Source organism: Podarcis erhardii (genome assembly GCF_964252035.2).
Source record: "Podarcis erhardii genome assembly, chromosome: 17".
In the NCBI taxonomy this organism is placed as follows: Eukaryota; Metazoa; Chordata; class Lepidosauria; order Squamata; family Lacertidae; genus Podarcis; species Podarcis erhardii.
In genome coordinates this window covers 8,929,814-8,953,705 of record NC_138515.1, presented here as the reverse complement: position 1 = coordinate 8,953,705, position 23,892 = coordinate 8,929,814, and the positions used below count along the sequence as shown (strand labels likewise).

The following is a 23,892-nucleotide window of genomic DNA, read 5'->3' as shown; positions in this document are numbered from 1 at the left end:
TAGTTCACCAACTACACGGATCTGCTCAGAGGAGGATCTGTATCTGCAAGGAATCTAACATTAGCTGCAAGTCCCAATGTTCTGCTGGAACAGAGGTCACGCTGATAGAGAGCGCAGTTTGGTGGTGCTGTGAAATTCTCCGTCGGCAATTAATGAGGTCTCTCCAACCCTACTTGTAGAATCACTCTGTTTTCCAGTCTGTCTCCCTGAGCCTTTCACCCTTGGACAACTTCCCACCTTGAACTTGTATTTTCTGCTCACTATCTGCCCAACCAAACCACAACACTTTGCAAGGAGGGAGGAGCAAGTGGGCACAGATGGGTCTCAGTTATGGCTTGTAAACCCTAGAAGTTACCAATGCCTTTGATTTGATAGGGGAAGTTGGAGGAGAGGGAGAGGGAGGGAGAGACTGTACCCGGGAGCAGAAGCATCCATTCAGTGACTTAGAATTGCAGAGTTGGAGGGGACTTAGCCAGACACACAGAGCAGGCAAGCTGCCCAGCATTCCTCTCCAAGACCCCCTTCTGCAACCCTCCGCTTAATAGCGACTCACCACTCCAATGAGGTCTCCACGGCCATATTCCCCAACCAGCTCCTTCTTGCCGTTGCCCTTCTGGATGACGGAGCGCAGCCGGCCATTCAGCACAATGTAGGTGCAGTCGGACCTGTCGCCTTGCCTGGGAAAAATGGAAAGAGGAGGAAACCCTGGTCAAATTGCCCTCCCCCTCTCTGCAGGGCATCTCTTTTGACGGCTGGCTATAGGGGACAGCAGAGGCCATCACCAAAGAGAGAAATAATAATAATAATAATAATAATAATAATAATAATAATAATAATATAATATGATTTATACTCTGTCCATCTGGTTGGGTTTCCTCAGCCACTCTGGGCAGCTCCCAACAGAATAATAATAATAATAATAATAATAATAATAATAATGCGATAAAACTTCAAACATTAAGAAATTCCCTAAACAGGGCTGCCTTCAGATGTCTTCTAAAAGTCAGAAAGTTGTTTATTTCATTGACATCTGATGGGAGGGTGTTCCACAGGGTGGGCCCTACTACCGGGAAGGCCCTCTATCTGGTTCCCTGTAACCTCACTTCTGGCAGGGAGGGAACCGCTAGAAGGTCCTTGGAGCTGGACTTCAGTGTCCGGGCAGAACAATGGGGGTGGAGACGCTCCTTCAGGTATACTGGACCGAGGCTGTTTAGGGCTTTAAAGGTCAGCACTAATACTTTGAATTGTGCTTGGAAACTTACTGGGAGCCAATTTAGGTCTTTCAAGACCGGTGTTATGTGGTCTTGGCGGCCGCTCCCAGTCTTCAGTCTAGCTGCCGCATTCTGGATTAGCTTCTAGTTTCCAGGTCACCTTCAAAGGTAGCCCCATGTAGAGCGCCTCAGGGCTGAGCAATGGGGGTGGAGGTGCAACTTCAGGTATACTGGGCTGAGGCTGTTTGGAGAGTGGTTTGGAGAGAGGTTTGGATGGGAACATGGTGACATGGGGCGCGTGGGGAGGGGGGAGGACCCACTAGGGCTTCCTAGCAAGAGGGTCCTCCTTCAGTGATGTCCTGGAAGCTCCTGATCCACTCCCCACACTGAAGCAGCAGGAAAGGACGAGAAACTGCCCCGTGGGGAGGATAACTTCAGAGTCCTGCGCCAAGGAGAAATGGGGGGTTCTGGGCACAGGCTGGGCATGGGTGGCAACAGTGCTTGCCCCTTACCTGTAAAGCGCCCGGCCAGCCTCCACAGCCATCCAGTCAATAGCAAAGTCCATCTGGCGCACAAAGGGAGACATTCGAGCTGCTACCGTGTGAGCCACACTCAGGACCACACTGGGCTGTTCCCGCATAATCCTGGGGGTGGGGGGAAGAATCGCAGGTTAGTGGTAGAGGAAGTTGCCCCAGTTTGTTTCCCCCCACAGCCCAGCCCAGCATGTCCAGGGCCAGCCCCCAGGAAGCACTTCTGACTGAGACCCAGGAAAGACCAGCCAGTGCTCACTGTACAAGGCTAGCTGGAAAAGTGCCTGGGCTCAGTGCAAGGGCCAATTCACATACCAGCACTGAGTCACGACTAACAGCAGAACAGCCCTCCCCAAAAACGGGGAGCAGGACTCTTTTGAAGATGTGTTTTTTTCCTCAGGCTTTTAGACGTGTGTTTTTTTCTCAGGCTTTTACTGACCGCTAAAGGTGGGCCCTGCCCTTTTAAACACAAAGATCTTAATTACGATTGTAAGGATAATAATTTTATGATCGTGCTTTAAGATCTGTCCTTTTGAACTTTTATCACCTTAAAGATCATGATTTTATGATCGCACACTTTGATCTGCCCTTTTGAACTTTTATTTCCCCCCTCAATTTTTAAAAAATCGATTTTACATGTGCAAAATTCCAGTCATACCACAACACTTTCCAAAAATACAAGATTCCCACAAATCTCTGGACTTCCCTCTTCCCCCTCTGTGGGTCTCGTTATTAATCCTTTTCTCCAGCATCATTTACAATAATCCAAATTTTAATATCTCCATTGTTTCCATAATTCTTGCTACATTGCAAGTGTTATTACAATCCGGCTAACAATTTTAACTCTTTGAATGGTCTCTAAGGTAAGTTATAAATTTTCCCTTTTGAACTTCATGACGTTGTGCTCATCTTTACCTTTTGTACTTCATGATCATCAGGTCTATTTATTTATTTTTAATTAACTGGTGTGGCTTTTACTGGCTTAAGCGGATGGTTTTACTGTACGCTTGAGTTTTGCAGAACAACATTTGGTTATTTTTTTTAAAAAAATATAGTAACCAGTTTACTCCATTGCCCTAAATAAAGTAAATGAATAACAAATATTAAAATAAAAAGATGGGGACTGTCATAGTACCAGTTTCAACCATCCCAGCCAATCCTTTTGTTTTCAAAGAGATTAGCCAGCACACTGAAAAAGTGAAAGATTTCCAGTGGCTGCTTTGCTACTCAAGAAAGGAATGAATAATCCTTAGTGGTGGAGGATAGGAAAGCCCCTCTCCTCCCCCTGTCCCCGGACTGTAGCCACATTACCAGAATGAAGAAATGAATGGAATCTGGGCTTTTAATTCTGCCCACCTGACCCTCCCTGGATCACATAGCAGAGGAGGAAGGATGGCAAAGGCGAAGAGAGCGGAAGTAACTAGGCAAGACTTGAGGAACAATATCAAGAGTCCAGGAGTGAGGAATGACAGGTGGGGAAAAAACAGGTACCGCATGGCAAGGCGTGGGTGGAGATGTGTTTCTCAGTTTGCATTTCTTAGTGCAGAAAGTATTGATCGGATGTGTGTGATCTTTCCTATTCTACTTAATTCAAGAGGGTTCTGGAAGCTTCTCTGTGTGAAAGAAACAAGCAGAAGGTTCCTCATGTCTGGGTTATTCCTTCAGAGAAGCTGAGTACAGCTGGCTTAAACTGGTCCTGTTATCTCTTTCTGTCAAGGTCATGCTGACTGTAATAAGAGTTTACAACAAAGAAAATCCCCTGTGTTGCAAAACAGAAAACTCTGAACAACCACAAGCAACATGCAGCTAATAATGTATTAACAATAAATTTGTAACATTATATTGTTCCACAATTGATAAACAACAAACATGTAAACATGCATAAAGTCACAAATTATAGGAGTCGAGTTCCATCAGCTTACTACACTTTTAAGTGATTGTTGATCCATTGCTATTAGATGTACCTGAATGGACAATCTATTTGCTGATAAAGAATCATCTTTGAAACAGTTCATCTATCCAGGAAAAACTGTTCTGTTTGCTGCTGCCTTTTGCTGCGCTCGGTATACCGTATTTCTACATTTGGAGCACTTACCACCGCATATTTGCAGGATAGACTGTTGAAAGGCTTTTTGCCTCCATCTCAGTATTCTCTGATAGTCACTGACTACGCCAAATATTTCTGTTCATGGAACATTTATTGGACTCCTATCATTTGTGACTTTATGCATGTTTACATGTTTGTTGTTTATGAACTGAGAAACAATATAATGTTATAAATTTATTGTTAATACATTATTAGGTGCGCGTTGCTTGTGGTTGTTCAGACTATAATAAGAGGCCAGAAGGCGTCTGCGTTTCACTTTCTCTTTCTATCTCTTTTCCTTCTGGTGTGGTGTTCTGCAGATAGTGTTAAGGCTTAGTCTTATTATAAGTTACTGTAAGTTAAGTCTACTGCAGGTGGATTCCTTATGGACAGTGCCAACCCTGAATGTATTGGATTTGTGACCATTATGCTCATTTGCCTTCAGTAGCAGTAAAGCTCTGCTGGATGCAATACAATTGCCTCTGGTCTATTTTGGGGGGAATCTTGCAATGTGTTTAAGTTTGTACTCTGCTAACTACTGTATTTTTCGCTCTATAAGACGCACTTTTCCCCTCCTAAAAAGTAAGGGGAAATATGTGTGCATCTTATGGAGCGAATGTAGGCGGGAAGCTCTGCTCAGCGCTCCCTTTAAAGAACCGCGTGGAGCGTGTGTGTGCTTCTCCCTCCTCGGGGGAAAAGCCCCCAAGAGCCACACACACACTCCACACGCTCTTTAAAGGGAGCACGGCTCTTGGGGGAGCTTTAGCCGCGCGCAGCCTCTCCCGGACAACAGGAGCCTTCAGGAAAACAAGAAAAAAATATTCTGAATCCCATAAGCCAGGACAGCAAGCGGGATCGCTGCGCTGTGATCCCTCTTGCTGTCCTGGCTTCTGGGATTCAGAATATTTTTTTTCTTGTTTTCCTCTTCCAAAAACTAGGTGCGTCTTATGGTCTGGTGCATCTTATAGAGCGAAAAATACGGTATACACTGGAGTTCCATGACCGCATTCACGTGCCACTCACTCGTAAAAGTCGGACTTGGAGATCTTGAGGAAAGTGCAGTCGCGGTTGGCCTTGATGGTGAAGATGAGCGGCTCCCCAGTAAGCACGGCCAGCTGGCCCACCATCTCTCCGGGCTGTGTCAGGAAGAGGCACACGTCTTCGGCCTTGTCAATCATCCTCTGGTAAACGTGCAGGCAGCCCCAAAGCACAAAGTGCAGACTGACATCCTAAAAGAGAGATCAGCATGAGCAGTGTCTCCCCAGGGAACAGGCTCACTTTGGAGCATGAAACCCAACAGCAGAGCTCTAGAAAAAGCACAGTATTATTTTTTTAACAAAATATTTTATTAAAGTTTTCTTGGTTTACAAAGGTATGCACAATGTCTCTTTTTTCAAGTTACATTTTCCACAGGTCAGTTTAATTTTTGAGACATTAGGGTTACATTAGGTAGAAAAGAGGTGGAGGGGGCCTTGGTGGGTGGGAATGGGGTCGGGAGGCGATATTTCTATTTTGCTTAATGTATGTGTGGATTTTTGTGTCAGCACGTTCTCTTAGCTATTCGCTTGTGTTCCTTTGGTGGTGAGAGAAATTGTGGTTGGCCTAAGGTGCGGTTAAAAGCACAGTATTTTATACATTTTTAAAAGCCGCATTCTGCTCCTTACAATCTGAAATCACATTTGCAGTTTCTGCTGAAGATTTCAAAATTCCAGAGCAGGCATTCTGACGGTGGCAACAAATACTTCTTGGAGCCAGCCTGGCATTCCGCTCCTTTTCTCTTGCTCCAGTTCTCATGCCCTCTCCTGATAGATTTATTCCCCTCCTTTTCTAGTCCATGACAAAAAATGTAAAAAAAAAAAAAGGTCTGTGCTTTAAATTCCACAGAGCAGCAGCAAAACACAGAATTAGAAATGTAAGGCAGAGAGGAACCTCCAGCAAGATGAAAAACAAGTAACTCATGCAACTCACTATCTGTAAACACTCGTTCTATTTGCTTGTTGCTGTGTTTGGGTTTGCTGGTGCTAAGAGCCTGAGGCCATCCCCTCCTTTTCTAGTCCATGACAAAAAATGTAAAAAAAAAAAAAAGTCTGTGCTTTAAATTCCACAGAGCAGCAGCAAAACACAGAATTAGAAATTAGAAATCTCCCTAGGATCTTCCATAGCTGGTTTGCTTGTTAAGTGCTAATCATGGACCCTGAGGCTCTGGGTTCAATCCTTTCACCTCCCAATAAACTTAGACCACTATGATGTGCAAGGATTTGTTAATTTGTACACAAGTGCCCATCTCATTGTGTTAATTGCTAACTGTGAGTCAATTTAGTTCAATGGGTTGCAAATGAGTCCATCCCAGCATTAGAAAAATAATGATGATAATAATGATAATATTTATATCCACCCATCTGGGTGGCTTACAGCATACATAAAAATATAATAATAATGAGCAGTTTTATTTATACCCCGCCCTCCCCAGCCAAAGCCAGGCTCAGGGCGGCTAACAACCAATAATAAAAACTAGTTGAATGAATACAACTTAAAAACAAGATTAAAATGCAACATTAAAACATTAAAATGCAGCCTCATCACAGGAGGAGAAAGGAAAAAAGAAAGAAGGGGAGGGAATCAAACTGACTCCAAGCCTAAGGCCAGGTGGAACAACTCTGTCTTACAGGCCCTGCGGAAAGAAATCAGATCCTGCAGGGCCCTGGTCTCATGAAGCAGAGCGTTCCACCAGGCTGGAGCCAGTGTTGAAAAGGCTCTGGCTCTGGTTGAGGCTAATCTAACTTCCTTAGGGCCCGGGACCACTAGGGTGTTGCTATTTATGGACCTTGAGGCTCTCCGTGGGGCATACCGGGTGAGGTGGTCCCGTAGGTATGAGGGTCCTAGGCCGTGAAGGGCTTTAAAGGTCAAAAGCAGCACCTTAAATCTGACCCTGTACTCCACCGGGGGTCAGTGCAGCTGGAAAAGCACTGGGTGAATATGCTCCCATGGCAGAGACCCCATGAGGAGCCTCGCTGCAGCATTCTGCACCCGCTGGAGTTTCTGGGACAGCTTCAAGGGCAGCCCCGCATAGAGGGCAGACTCAGCTGGTGCCTGCATCTGAGGATCCAGCACAGGTGAGGACCCTTCGGGCTCAAGCCACAGCCCCGGCTCAGCTGGTTCTGGAGGCAGGGAATCCAGCGCAGGCTGGGATCCCTCAGGTTCAGCATCTGAGTCCGAATCCCAGGCCATCACAGTGTGTGTGTGTGTGTGTGTGTGTGTGTGTGTGTGTGTATTTAACACTGCACCCCATCCTCCCTCCTCTGGGCAGACGACTTTGCGGGTGCCACCCATAAAACTTACTTGATCTCCTTGGCGGGCGATGACTGTCCCAGCCTTGGCATGGTGCAGCAACACCCGGTTATTGAGCAAAGAGGAATCCTGTGGAAAGAGAAGAAGGGTGAGGGCATTCTGGGACGAGGTTGTGCTATCAGGGCTGTAGTCCAAGCCCTGCAAGAGGAGCCAGGGTCTCCAACACCTGGTGGAGCAAAATAATAATAATCATAATATTTTTTATTTATACACCGCCCTCCCCAGCCAAGGCCGGGCTCAGGGTGGCTAACAAGCAATAATAAAAACACGTTGAATGAATACAACATAAAAACAAGATTAAAATACAACATTAAAATATTGAAACATCAAAATATTAAAATGCAGCCTCATCACAGGAGGAGAAAGGAAAAAGAAAGAGGGGGAGGGAATCAAATTGGCTCCAAGCCAAAGGCCAGGCAGAACAACTCTGTCTTGCAGGCCCTGCGGAAAGAAATCAGACCCTGCAGGGCCCTGGTCTCATGAGGCAGAGCGTTCCACCAGGCCGGAGCCAGTGTTGAAAAGACCCTGGCTCTGGTTGAAGCCAATCTAACTTCCTTAGGACCCGGGACCACTAGGGTGTTGCTGTTTATGGACCTTAAGGTCCTCCGTGGGGCACACCAGGAGAGGCGGTCCTGTAGGTATGAGGGTCCTAGGCCGCGGAGGGCTTTAAAGGTCAAAAGCAGCACCTTAAATCTGACCCTGTACTCCATGGGAAAGTGCAGCTGGAAAAGCACTGGGTGAATATGCTCCCATGGCAGAGACCCCATGAGGAGCCTCGCTGCAGCATTCTGCACCCGCTGGAGTTTCTGGGACAGCTTCAAGGGCAGCCCAGCGTAGAGCGAATTACAGTAGTCAAGCCTGGAGGTGACCATCGCATGGATCACTGTGGCCAGGTCGGGGTGGGAAAGGTAAAAGGAGCCAGGCCAGTGACCGATCCTGCAGCAAAGAAGCCAGGTCCTCAGCATGTCAAGGCCCATGTAGAGCCCAGCTCCTGCAGCGGCAGACGTGGGGTAGCTGAGCTCCCAGAAGGGAAACAACCTGCTGGGCCAGGTGAGGAAATCAGCACTCTTGAAAATTCCCTGGCCTGATTGTGACAGGTGAACATTGCACTGGCTCTCAACCCAAGCATAGTAAAAGAAACATCAACCCAAGAAATGAAACTAATTCGGAACCGGTCTAGCTATCATGGCTCGCCTCAAAGACCCTGGGAACCGCAGTTGTCTCAAGGCACCAAAACTCACCTCCTTTCCAGGCCTCAAGAGGCTCTGAACCTTAAAGCAGTTGGATGTAAGCCCTGACCCCAATTGTTTATGTAATTTACAGGGCATTTAATTTCTGTTAATTTCAATGCAAATTGACCTGATCGGCACCTCCCAGACTAATGTGTAGATCAGAACGTGATTATTCTTTTACGCAATCAGGCTTTTATGAGTTTTGCAGTCACAGTTCTTGAGTGACTCCAGGCTGTCGGTATTTTGTGGGAGTGATTCAACCGCATGTCAGAAATTTAGGTTTCCGCAATTAAGGAGGATTAAATGGGCCTTGCCGCCAACAAATCCACGACCAAATTCTTACAGGTAGGAAGAAGACAGTGTGGGATTAACAACTGATTGATGGAAAGATGCCTAGTCTTTGAAACCTTAAGTTCTTTTTCCTAACCAGTTTTTAAAATTGATTTTTAAAAATTCCTTTTAATGTAATTTTGTATGTTGTATAACACCTTGCTGCATCCCCCCCCCAAAAAAAACCCCTCAGTCTATGAACATTGAAATATATATGAAATATATATTTAAAAGCCTCTGCACAAACAAGTAGAGAGAGCTCACTACTTGTGATCCCCAGCAACTGGAAATCAGGGACGTAACGGCACAAAACTAGCCACTGATGATCAGAAGCCTCTTATGTGGCCTTGAAAACAGAGCAATCGAGAATTTCTGAAACAACAATGAGATATTAGCTCTGCCCAAGGCGTGATGGAGTACAGCAACAACCGGGAAAAGATAGACATAATATTTTACAAGGACAGGAAGAAACATCACGGACAGAATAATAGCCACACACAGGAAAAACAAGGATACAGTTTGAGTGCCTCACCTGTAGCTTTATAAATCATTTAATGCATGGGTAGGCAAACTAAGGCCAGATCCAGCCCAAATGCCTTCTAAATCCGGCCCACAATGGTCCAGGAATCAGCATGTTTTTACATGAATAGAATGTGTCTTTTTATTTAAAACACATCTCCAGGTTATTTGTGTGGCCTGCCTGGTGTTTTTACATGAGTAGAATGTGTGCTTTTATTTAATGTGCATATCTGTGTTATTTGTGGGGCATAGGAATTTGTTCATCCCCCCCCCCTAAAAAAAAAATATAGTCCGGCCGCCCACAAGGTCTGAGTGGACTGGCCTCGTGCTGAAAAATTTGCTGCCCCCTGATTTAATTTGTCAATACAAATGTAAGTCGTTAATATTTCAGTTGTTGTATAAGGGATTGTCATTTTGACCGGAGTGTAATTGAAATTAATAAGATTTTGGAACGCAGAAATAAAGTAAATCATCCAACCATCAATTCTAGCATGCGCGGGGGGTGGGGGGGTGGGGTGGTAAATGATGTAATTTGGCATCTGAAAGATTGGTACAGTGGTGCCCTGCAAGACGAAGGCCTCGCAAGACGAAAAACTCGCTAGACGAAAGAGTTTTCCGTTTTTTGAGGTGCTTCGCAAGACGAATTTCCCTATGGGCTTGTTTCGCAAGACGAAACGTCTTGCGAGTTCTTGCGAGTTTGTTTCCTTTTTCTTAAAGCCGCTAAGCCGCTAATAGCCATGCTTCGCAAGACAAAAAAACCGCAAGACGAAGAGATTAATTTCATCTTGCGAGGCACCACTGTATTAGGAACTGTATTATAATTTGGCATTGTTAAAATGAGGCTATTATTGGTTTACAGTGGTACCTTGGGTTACAAACACCTTGGGTTACACTTAGGGTTACAGACTAACCCGTAAGTAGTACCTCAGGTTAAGAACTTTACCTCAGGATAAGAACAAAAATTGTGTGGCAGCGGCGTGGCAGGCCCCTTTAGCTAAAGTGGTACCTCAGGTTAAGAACGGTTTCAGGTTAAGAACGGACCTCCGGAACAAATTAAGTTCATAACCAGAGGTATGTATTGTATTGTACAGTGAAACAACCAATTCCCATGCAGAATGAGAGCAAGGGATCCCAGACGGCACCTACCTCAATCTTCATGAGCTTGACCAGCTCCCGCTTGGCAGCCTCAAAGATGGCGCTCGTCTGGCATCCTTGGTAGGGGCCGAAGGGGCAGTCGCCTGTTGCAGAGTCATCCTCACAGTAGTTGTAGTGGTAGATCCCAGACGGCTGCTCCTCCACCGTCACAGACTTCCGCTCCCGGGGCTCATGGGATGTCGACTGCCAAGGATGGTGACAAGGTAAGCTCGGGGTGGGGGGCAGAGGGGGCAACAGGCTTGTTGGGTTGGAATAAACGACAGACGAGTAGTGGGTGTCATCTGGGAGGCATCCTCTCAAGCATGTCTCGGGGAGTCCCTTTTATTGAATAATACAGCATTGCCACATATGTGCTTGTTGCTGATTGGTTAACACAAGTACAAAGCAAAGGTTACATATAGGTATTAATCACTGATAGATTAAAGGCTGAGAAAGGGAGCACAGAACTAGACAGGCATGAAAACCTCCTAATTAAATTATAATTAGTGATTAATAGAACAAGACCTAAAACAATTACTTAATGATTGATAATGTAAGACTTAAAAGGACATATCAATCACGTTCCATAGATGTGATCAACTATGCATTAAGAACAGGTCAGAATGCCATCTTTATGTGAACTAACTGTGAACTGAACATCCTAGGAATATTTCAGCTTGGAGCGGTTTGTGCAGAAACATGTGCTTTCCTTCAGAAGCTACTGGAGAGGAAGGCTCCCATGAGAGGGCAAGGAAAAAAACCCACCATCTCCACCAGGCACAACCCGTTTTTTTATATACTGTATAAATACACTGGAACCTTGATTTTGGTTTTTTTTTACTTTTTCAATTTAAAGTTTTACAATCAATTATCCAACAACCAAATAAAAACAAGATTACAAAGATTCTCCTGAACTTCCCTCCTCCCCTCTGTGGGTTCTTTCATTAACCATTTCCTCCTGCATCTTTTAGAATAATCCAAATCTTTTACATCTCCATTATATCCAAAAATAAACTACAAGTGTCATTCCAATCCTGCTAATGATTTTAGCTGTTTACAATGGCTTTTAAGATAATTTCCCCCCATTCCTTGTTAAAAATTTGGTCTTCCCGATTTCTCCTTTTGCCCTTCTAGGCTCTGACGCTTTCTGGTTTAAATTTCTGATTCTTTGCTTCTTTTTGTCATATGCTTGCACTTTGGTTGTTGCTATTGAATCAATAAGAAAAACAAATCAATGCAAGAGTTTCTACAAAAGCAGGGTAGCTCTAATTCCCTCTCACCTGAAGTCATCTGACTGAGAGACTACAACCACACATCACCACCTGACAGGCTCCATCTTGGGGAAACCCAGCCAGATGGGTGTGGTATGTATGTATGTATGTACAGTGGTGCCCCGCAAGACGAACGCCTCGCAAGATGGAAAACCCGCTAGACGAAAGGGTTTTCCGTTTTGGAGGCGCTTCGTAAAACGAATTTCCCTATGGGCTTGCTTCGCAAGACGAAAATGTCTTGCGAGTTCCTGCGGGGTTTTTCCCTCCCCCCCCCCTTTTCCTAAGCCCTAAGCCGCTTATCAGCTGATCCGCTGATAAGCCGCTTAACAGCTGATCGCTAAAAGCCGCTAAACCGCTAATAGCGCTAATCCGCTAAGCTGTCAATGGGCTTGCTTCGCAAGACGAAAAAACCGCTATACGAAGAGCCTGACGGAACGGATTAATTTCGTCTTGCGAGGCACCACTGTATGTATGTATGTATGAATAAATAAATTATTATTATTATTATTCCCTCCCTTGCTGTGTATCTATCTAGGGCAGCAGCAGCAGCAGCATCCCAATGGCCAGAGACTCACCCGGGCGAAGCCAGCCAGTGAGACGGAGCTGTCTTCCTGAAGGGACACTGAGATGCGGCCTCGTTCGTAGGCCATGTCGAAGTCTGAGCGGGGCCCCCTCTGGATCCCTGGGTGAGGAAAGAACACCAGAGAAATGGAGCAGACCGAGTCCAAGGCCCTTGGATGCTGCATCTCCGCAGGAAGGCAGAAGGTGGTCAAGGCAGAGAGAGAGAGACACATACCTGAGATGTCAACTGGCATGGAGATGCAGCGACTCAGCAGCGGGGCAGCAGGAGGTTCCAGCAGACCTGCTTTCAACGGGTCACCTGGCAGTATAAAAGACTGTCACTCACCAGGCCCAGGAGAAACGTGGGCACCTCATGTTGTAAGTAAATAAATAAATAAATAAATAAATAAATAAATAAACAAATAAATAAATAAAATTTATTTATTTATACCCCGCCCATCTGGCTGGCTTTCCCAAGCCACTCTGGGCGGCTCCCAACAGAACACGAAAAACAGAATAAAACTTCAAACGTTAAAAACTTCCCTAAACAGGGCTGCTTTCAGATGTCTTCTAAAAGTCAGATAGTTGTTTATTTCCTTGACATCTGATAGGAGGGCGTTCCACAGGGTGGGCAGCATTACTGAGAAGGCCCTCTGCCTGGTTCACTGTACATTTCTCGCTGTGAGTGAACGGCCAGAAGGCCCTTGGAGCTGGACATCAGTGTCCGGGCTGAACGATGGGGATATCCTTCAGGTATACTGGGCCGAGGCCATTTAGGGCTTGAAAGGTCAGCACCAATACTTTGATTTGTGCTTGGAAACGTACTGGAAGCCAATGTAGGTCTTTCAGGACCAGTTTTGTATGGTCTCAGCGACCACTCCTAGTCACCAGTCTAGCTACCGCATTCTGGATTAATTGTAGTTTCCGGGTCACCTTCAGAGAAAGCATGGCAGTAGTCCAAGCAGGATGCTCACATCCATGAGAGGGACACCCAGACCCCCCCCCAAACTCACACGTGCCACAAAATCATTCCCGGGGACATTTCTGCCCAGGGATAACCATCTCAGATACTGTCAGGGACTGGCTGGATGAAGGGAACACCCAGAGGAAGAAGGCTCAGAGCCAGGGGATTGGTGGCAGGACACTGAGAAGCAGCCAGAGGGAGAAGTTTGGTGGGAGGTGGTGTTAGAAGCCGAAGGGGCAATAGGCTTTAGTGAGCAGGAAGAACCTGTGACAGAGAGCAGTTCAGACCAGTGGCGTAGCGTGGGGGGTGCCAGGGGTGCCGGCCGCACCGGGCGCAACTTGGGCGGGGGCGCACTCGCACTAGCAGCTCTCTGCCCCTACTAAAATCCACGGGTTAGGGAGCCCGCGCTCGCTCGGCTTGGCGAGGAGGTCGCAGAAGGGGGAGAGCAAAGCCTTCTGCCACGGGCAAAAAAAGGAGAGGAAGCCGGGCTGGCTGGCTGGCTGGCTGGCTGGCTGGCTGGCTGGCGGGGGTCTGGCTGCGCCTGCTGCTGCCGTTGCCGCTGCTGCCGGGCTTTGACAGCTTGGCGAAGCGGAGGGAGAGGAGCTTTATGGTAATTGCGGCTCTCTCTCCACTGGCCTGCCTTCTGGGTAGCGAGCCGAGCCGAGCAGGGAGTCTGGCAAGGGGGCGGGAAGAGACTTTCCCCCCTTTTTTCCACCTCGCCTGGTCAAAAAGGAGAGCGGAGTCTCCTCAGGGCGCCCTCAGGCAGGGCAGGGCAAGGCAAGCAGAGCGAGGAGGAGAGAGAGGGGAAGGGGGGGGGAAGCAGCCAGGAAACGCCGCGGTGTGGAGGGGGAATCATTTAAGGAGAGAAAGCGAAAAGCCTTGGAGAAAGGGAAAAAAGGAAACAAAAGAGGCAGCTCCGGGAGAGCGCGGGGGAAAGAGAAGCCTCACTGCTGCTGCTTGGGAGAGTAAATTACTGTACTTGCCTTGCCCCGGGTTAGGGGGCGCAAATTACTTGCCTTGCCCCGGGTTAGGGGGCGCAAATTACTAGCCTTGCCCCGGGTGCTGATAACCCACGCTACGCCGCTGGTTCAGACTTCGAGGCTGAAGCAGAGGAGGGCAGTCAAGAGGCTGCTGAAGACTCCAGGGAGTCTCCCCTCTCCTGCTGCGACAAGCTCCCCTCTCCACTGGTCTCCAAGAATGCGCAGGATAATGATGGCAACGGAGCAGAGGCCAGAGGTGCGCAGAAGCATTTTGAGACTGCTTGGGAAGCACCCAGAAGAGGAGGAGCCTTAAGGTTGGCAGATACCTTCAGTCCTGGCAACTGCTCCATAGGGGCAAGAGCTACTGGGAGGTGTTGCTGAGACCACTAGGCTGAGTGTATGTTCATTTCCTTGAGAAAAGAGTTCACTGAAAACAGAGAGCTGCTTCTTTTAGCGCTGACCTTCATCTGGCTCCAGCCTTGACAGATACGTACACCTGCCAAGGCCAAGGCTATGCAGGGAAAAGAGGAAGGACAGCGAAGAGGGGAGAATCAGCCGAGACAATGTGGGGTGCTGCTCTCCCAGCTGCTATGTAACTCGGACAGAGTCCTGCAGAGGCCGCCAGTAGCATCACAGCCTCCCTCCCAGCTCCTGTGGTGCCATATTGAGGGGAAGCCACTGGAGGCAGAAGCCAAGCTTCTTTGCTGCCCCAAACATTGGTGCACCCAAGAGAAGCGGCTTAAATTTCTGCCTGCTCGGAAGGAGTCAAATACAGCTGTCTGGGGCACAGTAGACAAGAGGGCAGGCTCAGACTGCTCAGAAAACTGACAACCCACGCTTGTCTCCCCTGAGCTCCAGTTTTGATTCCAAGAACAGCCCTTATTTCCTTCCCCCGGAACGGACAGCTAAATCCACGTCTGAGGCGGCATCCTTTGTTTTTACCTCCCTCGCCTCATCTGCGTTGGAGAAGTTGAAGATCAAGCTGGGGATGAGCTAAATGTTGAGGAGCTGGGGCCTGCAGAGCACCAGGCTCTCTGGAAACAGAGGACCCACCCACAGCCTCCCCATGGATAAGTCAGATGTACGCGGGTTAAATTCCCTTACCTTGGTCCCTGGAGGAAGCTTCCCCCTGCCTTCCAGAGCTATCCTTGGCATCCTCGATGGAGGAGGCGCTAATGACACGCTTGCTGTGTCGGACGGGGCTGGTACGAGAGGTGTGGCCCGACTGGGGGAATAGCCGGAGTGGTTGCATCTCCTGGAGATGGAGAACACAGTCATGTTTGTCCGAGTACGTTTCCGAGTACAATTCAAAGTGTTGGTGTTGACCTTTGAAGCCCTAAATGGGCCTCGGTCCAGTATATCTGAAGGAGCGTCTCCACCCACATCAATCAATCAAAATGTTTATTCGGCTTTACGCCCATCATGAAACACAACACAACAAAACAAATCAAATCAAATAAAACAGCGGACTCGTACAAGCCACAAGCAATACAACACAGTTCACAACTCACAAGGACAGACATTAGCCATTTACAAGAAAAGCTCAAGATTAAGACTAAGATTCTGGCACCACACCAAAATCAACAACAACATCTGCTGTCACCACAGAAAACCCTTACAACTATCAATAATCAGCCAACATTCCATTCCGTCTCTTGTACGAGAGGACGGCTGTTAGGAATTTAGCAACCTGTAGGGTAATATAAGGATCCACATCTTGAAGAACCCAGGCAAGCTGTAGGTCTACTGGTTTGTATGCCATAGGCTGGATGATGGGGTTTAGTATACTAGCATGGGCTGAACTGTACAAAGGGCAGATAAACATAACATGATGTAGAGATTCCGATGTTTTCATTTCACACGCACACATTGAAGGGACTTGGCCCTTAGTGAATCTATGTCTCAGCACATTTGTTGGAAAGACATTGAACCTAGCTCTAATGAAGGCATATCGGTGAGACGCGGCCATAAGCGATGTTAAGTAGCACGGAGCGCGGTAGATAGGGGTTATGCCGAAATTTAACGGCGAGCAGGCTCCACCACCAGCTACGAAATTTTGGTATAGCTCCAGGCCACCCACATCGTTCTGCCTGGATGCTGAGGTCCAGCGCCGAGGGCCTTCTGGCGGTTCCCTCACTGCGAGAAGCAAAGCTACAGGGAACCAGGCAGAGGGCCTTCTCGGTAGTGGCGCCCGCCCTGTGGAACGCCCTCCCATCAGATTTCAAAGAGATAAACAATTACCTGACATTTAGAAGACATCTGAAGGCAGCCCTGTTCTGGGAATTTTTTAATGTGTGACATTTTAATGTATTTTTAATCTTTGTTGGAAGCTGCCCAGAGTGGCTGGGGAGACCCAGCCAAATGGGCGGGGTACAAATAACATATAATTATTATTGTTGTTGTTGTTGTCATTGTTACATAAGCGGGGGGGGGGAAGGGGGGTGGTAGTGGAGGAGAGATGCTGCCCGCCAAAGCCTTTTGCTTAGCTTAGAAGCCCTAACCCCTAACACAGCAGAGGGAAGGTGGGATGCGTTCTGCACATGCTCAAGGGAAAGGTAAGGTTGCTTCCCACTCTGAAAGCAGATTCCAGCCAGACAAGGGTGGGGGAGAGAAGGTGGAATGGGGTAGGACAGGAACTCACGTGGCTGAAAAGCTCATTGGTCAGGCCAAGGTAGTTGTGCAAAGCCAAGAAGGTGACTCTCTGAAGGCGCACCATGATGATCTGAAAGGGAAAGAGGCAGAAGGGCAGGTCAGTTGTACAATTTCCTTGCAAAGGGAGCTTTTCAATTCTCTCAGTCCGAGGGTTCCTTCAGTCTGATCATAGCTTGTGGGGTTCTCTATAGCAGGGACTGGCGAGGAGGTTTCAGAAACCTCTCTTCACCACCACCGCATCTTTAAAGGACTTGGAAGCTGCTTGGTTTATCAAAAAGACTGAGCCCCACAATTCTGCCTTGGATTGGCTAAATCCAAATGGCATTTGCATGCCTAGAAGACGAAACCCCTCCCAAAAAGGATAAAAGCCTCCAGCAGCTGTTAAGTTCCTGGGCATGCCTTGGCTGAACACTTTCAGAGATGCGGTGTTCTGAAGATTGTGACAAGTGGGAGATAAGCCCTCTTTTTCCATCATCATCATCATCTCGTGGCCTGCTTCTGCCAATCATGGGGAGAGTCAATGACTTACACAAACACACACAAACATCCCAGAAACCCCTGCTCAACCCTCACCCATGGCAAGTATGTGAAATATGCTCAACAACATGATCTGGAGGTCAATCGTTGTGCATGTAAGCCAGGCCAAACGCATGAACCAGTGTCAGTCTGCTGCCAGCAACTCCTGGCTGGTTGCCCAGGAACGTACAAAGACAAGGGAATGTTTCTTACCGTCCGTTTTTTATTAGTATTTACAGAGAGAAGCTATAGAACCCAGCCTCTGGGATAATGGCCTTGTCCCGAGTGAATATCCACCCCGTCTCTCCCACTTCCTCATTCATCATTCTCATAGTCTCCTCTACATTCCCTCTGTCCTTGAGCTCTTTGCTCTCCTACTTTCAAGGCTCGTCAGGTTCTGGGATCTGGAGGATCTGGAATGCTTTCTAAAGACACTGTGTCTGTTGGCTGTCACCCCCTTGGTGCCTCTTCCTCCTCCTCCTCCTCTTCCATTATTTCTCAGCTTTTCTCCTCATCTGCCTCTGAGCTGCAACCTCCCGCAAACCCGTGTTGTAAATCTAAATGGTCTTCCTTTTCCTCCTCCCTGCTCAATCTGGGGAGGTGGTCTCCACCATACCTCCTCTGCCCAGTCCCTGACAACCAGAAAATAGAGAACAGAGATGGTGGAGGCGCAGAAGTAAGGGGAGACAGAGACAGAGGGAGAGAGAGAGAGAAAGAGGGGGGGGGCGAGAGAGAGAGAGAGAGAGAGAGAGAGAAGGGAGGGAAGGACAGGGGACAGAGAGGAAAAACCAGAAAAATAAAAACCAGAAAATAGAGAACAGAGAAAAAACCAGAAAATAGAGAACAGAGATGGTGGAGGCGCAGAAGTAAGGGGAGACAGAGACAGAGAGAGAGGGAGAGAGAGAGAGAAAGAGAGGGGGGGGAGAGAGAGAGAGAGAGAGAAGGGAGGGAAGGACAGGGGACTCAAGGGCATCCTGATCAAATTTGCAGATGACACCAAACTGGGAGGGGTGGCTAACACCCCAGAGGACAGGATCACACTTCAAAACGACCTTGACAGATTAGAGAACTGGGCCAAAACAAACAAGATGAATTTTAATAGGGAGAAATGTGAAGTATTGCACTTGGGCAAAAAAAATGAGAGGCACAAATACAAGATGGGTGACACTGGCTTGAGAGCAGTACATGTGAAAAGGATCTAGGAGTCTTGGTTGACCACAAACTTGACATGAGCCAACAGTGTGACGCGGCAGCTAAAAAAAGCCAATGCAATTCTGGGCTGCATCAATAGGAGTATTGCATCTAGATCAAGGGAAGTAATAGTGCCACTGTATTCTGCTCTGGTCAGACCTCACCTGGAGTACTGTGTCCAGTTCTGGGCACCACAGTTCAAGAAGGACACGGACAAACTGGAACGTGTCCAGAGGAGGGCAACCAAAATGGTCAAAGGCCTGGAAACGATGCCGTATGAAGAACGGCTAAGGGAGCTGGGCATGTTTAGCCTGGAGAAGAGGAGGTTAAGGGGTGATATGATAGCCATGTTCAAATATATAAAAGGATGTCACATAGAGGAGGGAGAAAGGTTGTTTTCTGCTGCTCCAGAGAAGCGGACACGGAGCAATGGTTCCAAACTACAAGAAAGAAGATTCCACCTAAACATTAGGAAGAACTTCCTGACAGTAAGAGCTGTTCGACAGTGGAATTTGCTGCCAAGGAGTGTGGTGGAGTCTCCTTCTTTGGAGGTCTTTAAGCAGAGGCTTGACAACCATATGTCAGGAGTGCTCTGATGGTGTTTCCTGCTTGGCAGGGGGTTGGACTCGATGGCCCTTGTGGTCTCTTCCAACTCTATGATTCTATGATTCTATGATTCTATTCTATGATTCTAGGGAGAGACCACTCTGGAGACAGTGAAGCAATGGGCAAGGCACTCACCTGCACCACCCGGACCAGGCTCTCAGGGTACTTCTCAAAGACAGCCGAGAAGGCCTCCACTGGCAGACGCAGGACTGTGGAGTCCTCAGCTACCCGTGCAGAGACTGTCCGGTACGGGCGTTGGTGACCCTGTTGGGAAGCCAATCTTAGAACAACAGGAGGCTGGTCCCTGATTCGACCCACACCCGCCACTCCAAAGAGCCCATCTTCCTAGACAACTATGCCTTTTTTGTCAGAAGGCAGTGTCAGTACGCCTTTCAACCGATGTCAGTGACTGGGCTCAATAACAGGTTCTGCCCTGACTGGGCTAGGCGACTGGAGCACTTTCAGAGACCCTCCAATCCTGGAAAGCAGGTCTCAGTGCACTGGACTCACAACTGTGTATTGTGAGCACCAGACTCAGCAGAGTATAAATAACATGGAAGCTAGCTGTGAAGAATAACTGCTTTTATTTCTAATAGCTACTACAAATTAAAGAACTACTGGCTTGCATGAGTGTTACAGCTCCCACTCAGCCATCTAGTCACTACATAGATAACACACAGACTCCCCACAGAGTCAGGCAGGAGCAGAAGAAGAGAAGAGTAGTTTCTGCCCCCTCCTTTCTCAAAACATCAGATCAGGAGATTCTTGGAATGGGAGGGGTGAAAATATCAACAGGCAGACGCTTAAAACGGGGAAGTGGCGGGGGGGAGAGGAACCTGCGGGGCCCCACCAAGCATTGTTGGACTCCAAATCCAACCCTAGCCAGCACGGCCAATGGTCATGGATGATGGGAGGTGGAGCCTAGCAACAGCTGCAGCACCATGGGTCAGCACCCCTGGGGTTAAACGGATCTGGATCCTTCTGCTCCACCAATTCCATTACACAGAAGAGATCATGGTGCCTTGGCTGCTGCTAGCCTAGGGATCGGTCCCTACCTTTAGCTCATTCCGTGGGACAAGCCAGGGGAGGGAGTGGCATGGGTGGGAGAAGGAGCAATGAGGCTGGAGCCCACAAGAAGAATTAGAGTTTGGATTTGATATCCCGCTTTATCACTACCTGAAGGAGTCTCAAAGCGGCTAACATTCTCCTTTCCCTTCCTCCCCCACAACAAACACTCTGTGAGGTGAGTGGGGCTGAGAGACTTCAGAGAAGCGTGACTAGCCCAAGGTCACCCAGCAACTGCATGTGGAGGAGCGGAGATGCGAACCCAGTTCCCCAGATTACAAATCTACCGCTCTTAACCACTGCACCATACTGGCTCTCAACTAGAAGAATGTGGAGCCTTGAGCCACATGGTGGAAATGGCAAGGAAGCAGATTTAGGCTGACGACGAGGCGAAACTTCGTAACCACAAGAGTTGTCTGACAGGAGAACAGACTTGCCTCAGGAAGGGGTGGGCTCTCCTCCCCTGGAGGCTTAGGATGCTGTGGTTGCATCCTGCACTGCAGTCCCTGCGTGGAGGAAGGGGCCAGACTAGATGGCTTCGCAGGCCCCTTCCGTATCTAGGATTGAGGAGGACAAGGATCCTACCGTGATGACGTCCAGGATGCTGAGGAGGCTGTGCACGCTGTCGCCCGGAAAGACCTCCTTCACAAGGGTCTCTTTCCCATCCTGAATCAAACAAAGAGATTTAATTTTTTTAAAACAATTGTTTATTTGGTTCTCAAATCAAAGTTTTACAATCACATATCCAATATATAACAAGACAATATATAACAATATATATCCTGGACTTCCCTCCTCTCCTCTGTGGGTCCTATTGTTAATCATTTCCTCCTGCATCTCTTATAATAATCCAAATCTTTTACATCTCCATTCTGTCCAAAATTCAACATTAAACTACAGTCGTACCTCAGCTCCTGAATGCCTTGGGAGTCAAACATGCCGGCTCCCAAAAGATCAAAAACCAAAAGTGAGTGTTCTGGTTTTCAGATGTTTTTTGGGAAGCCGAATGTCCAGTGCGGCTTCCACTATTGTTTTCAGTGCGCCTGCGCAATTAGAAACCAAACGGAAGCCACACCTTGGTTTCTGAACATTTCGGAAGTCGAACGGACTTCTGGAACAGATTCTGTTCGACTTCCGAGGTACGACTGTACAAGTGTTATTCCAGTCACGCTAACAAATTAAAACTATTTACAAGGGTTTTTAAGATAAATTATAAATGTTCCCCATTCCTTATTGAAATGTAGGTCTTCCCGAGTTCGTGGTCATTTTTGACAATTCGGCATTTTCCATCAACTTAATGTGCCATTCTTTTCTGGCAGGGACTCTGTCTTCTTCAACCAAACAAAGAGATTTGCAATTGGCTAGCCATGCTCCGAGCCAACCAGGAGACCACTCCCCACGTCATCCTTTGCAGGAACCACAATCAAGGTTTCCTACACAACCCCCACTGAAAGAAATGAGAGCTGCATGCAACTGTGCCAATGGGTGTTGTGCAGCTCTGTTCGTTCCTTGCCGCGACGAACGCCAGGCCATGCCCAACTCTTGCCCTCTGAGCCGCATAGCCATGCACGGCTATGGAATCGTCCCCATGGAGTTTCCTGGTGTTGCCCGACTGAGCTCCCCGCTGCCCTCACCTGCTCAGACAGGAAGAGCTCCAGCTTTCCATCTTGGACCACGTAGATGCTGGTGTCAGGCTGACCTGGGCGAAAAACGTACTCGCCTTGCTGGTACTGCTGGAAGGTCATGTGCTTGCACAGCTCCAGGAACAAAGGCTTCTCAAAGTGGCCTAGCACCCTGCGAGGAAGGAAAAGGGCACCATCACCACAACACTCTCCTTGCACCATGCCATGCCCCTGAAGAGGGTTCAGAAACATCAGCTAGTTCAGAAACATCAGGATTCAGTTGCTCATCGGAGCAAGACGGTTTGAGCATATTACACGGATCCCGGTCTGACTGCCCTGGCCACCGATTAGTTTCCGGGCCCAATTCAAAGTGCCGGTTTTGACCTATAAAGCCTTAAATGGCTCAGGGTCACAATACCTCAAGGACCGCCTCTTTCCATATGAACCTACCGGGACCCTGAGATCAACTTCTGAGGCCCTTCGTCGTGCGCCTCCTTCACGAGAGGTCCAGAGGGTGGCAACACGAGAACGGGCCTTCTCTGCAGTGGCTCCCGTCTGTGGAATGCTCTCCCCAGGGAAGTTTGCCTGGCGCCTTCATTACACACCTTTAGACACCAGGCAAAAACATGCCTCTTCAACTAGGCCTCTGGCTGATTTGAAATTTGTTTTAAAATTTGTTGTGGACAAGGAGAATTATTGGGTTGTTTTTATTACATATTTTGTGTTTTTATACTGTGATTTTGCATTAAGAACCACCTTGAGATCTGCAGGTATAGGGTGATATACTACTACTACTACTAATACTAATAACAATGTTGGCTATTTGCCTTGGGCTGGCTGCAGAACCCATAAGGACAGCAGCAGCAGCAAAGCTAAGGAGCTGGGGAGAGGATTTAGCAACCTGTTCCCCAGGCACAATTTCCTCTTCACAGTGAGGCTATATGCACATCCTCTATGAGGTGTGGTGAATGTGCACAAAGGCCACTTGTTCGGAACATTAATTCTTGTTATTCCCCACGCACAGCAATCCAATTTGCTTGAATTCCCTTCCTTCCCCGACAGGCATTTCTGTGTACTGTTCTAAAAACCAGTTCGTTGGATTCTCTTGAGAGTAGCAGAAGCAGCAAGAAGAAGAATGGCAGAAGCTAGTAAACGGCCGCCCCAAATGTTGTGTGGAACCGACACTGCTCAAATCTACACCAAGGGAAACAATGCAGGGGAACGTGAAAGCTGGAGATGTAGCTGTTACTTCAGGGATAGCCAAGATGGTGGCCTCCAGATGTTTCGGACTACAACTCCCATAATCCCTTGCTGGCTGAGGCCGATGGGAGTTGTCCACAATATGAGGAGGGCACCAAGTTGCCTGTTCAGCAGCCTCAAATTGGGAAGCGTTTTGGCAAAAGCTGAAAAACGGCCTCTTTCCCGCTTGAAGCATGCATGCAAAGGCATCACCTTCCCCACCGCCATCATATTCTTATTAATTTTGTTAACTGTATCATCATCTGGCTTCCTACGTTCTGGTGAAGGGTTGTGGCCTGGCAACAGGATCCTGACTCTGTGGCAAAGCAGAGGCACGCTCTGTTCAATGGCAGTGCCAGCTGCCCAGGTACTTTCTGCGGCTTCCGCCTTGACCTCCCATCCAGGTCACAACCTGAAACCCCAGCACGTACCGCACATTCTTCAGCATGTAGAGCACTTCGGAGGGCAGGTGGGAGTTGGCCACGTCAAACTCTGTGAGATCCGCCTCCAGGACAGAGGGGGGCGGCTCCTTCAGCTGAAGGGTGGGCAGCTCCTTCTTGATACGCAGGATCCTGTGCGGAGGGAGGAAAAGGTGGAGGTTCCTCAGAGGGATGGAAGGAAGCCAACCAGCCAACCAACCAGCTTTTTGTTCTTGCAAATAAAGACAGAGACTCCCTCCTTCCCTCTACAGTGGATGCTCGGGTTGCGAATGTGATCCACGCAGGAGGCACATTTGCAACCCGCAGTGTTCGCAACCCGCAGCGCCACATCTGCGCACGTGCGGGTCGCGTTTTGGCACTTCTGCACATGCACCAAAATCCGGAAGTAACCCGTT

General features: G+C 48.0%; 1 protein-coding gene across 7 annotated transcripts in view; it reads right to left on the bottom strand.

Moving 5' to 3' along the window:
• The window catches only part of PNPLA6 (patatin like domain 6, lysophospholipase), an 86,155-nt gene that overhangs the window by 37,987 nt on the left and 24,276 nt on the right, over positions 1-23,892 (bottom strand). For all 7 annotated transcript variants that reach the window (XM_081844796.1, XM_081844799.1, XM_081844800.1 and 4 more), the window contains exons 7-19: positions 23,489-23,629; positions 21,831-21,990; positions 20,782-20,862; positions 19,267-19,395; positions 16,808-16,888; positions 15,271-15,421; positions 12,458-12,541; positions 12,237-12,343; positions 10,403-10,594; positions 7,167-7,244; positions 4,851-5,056; positions 1,724-1,855; positions 554-677 (exon numbers count right to left, since the gene is read on the bottom strand). In XM_081844796.1, coding sequence (XP_081700922.1) covers positions 554-677; positions 1,724-1,855; positions 4,851-5,056; positions 7,167-7,244; positions 10,403-10,594; positions 12,237-12,343; positions 12,458-12,541; positions 15,271-15,421; positions 16,808-16,888; positions 19,267-19,395; positions 20,782-20,862; positions 21,831-21,990; positions 23,489-23,629 — 1,666 coding nt within the window. The remainder of the gene's footprint in view (positions 1-553; positions 678-1,723; positions 1,856-4,850; positions 5,057-7,166; positions 7,245-10,402; positions 10,595-12,236; positions 12,344-12,457; positions 12,542-15,270; positions 15,422-16,807; positions 16,889-19,266; positions 19,396-20,781; positions 20,863-21,830; positions 21,991-23,488; positions 23,630-23,892) is intronic.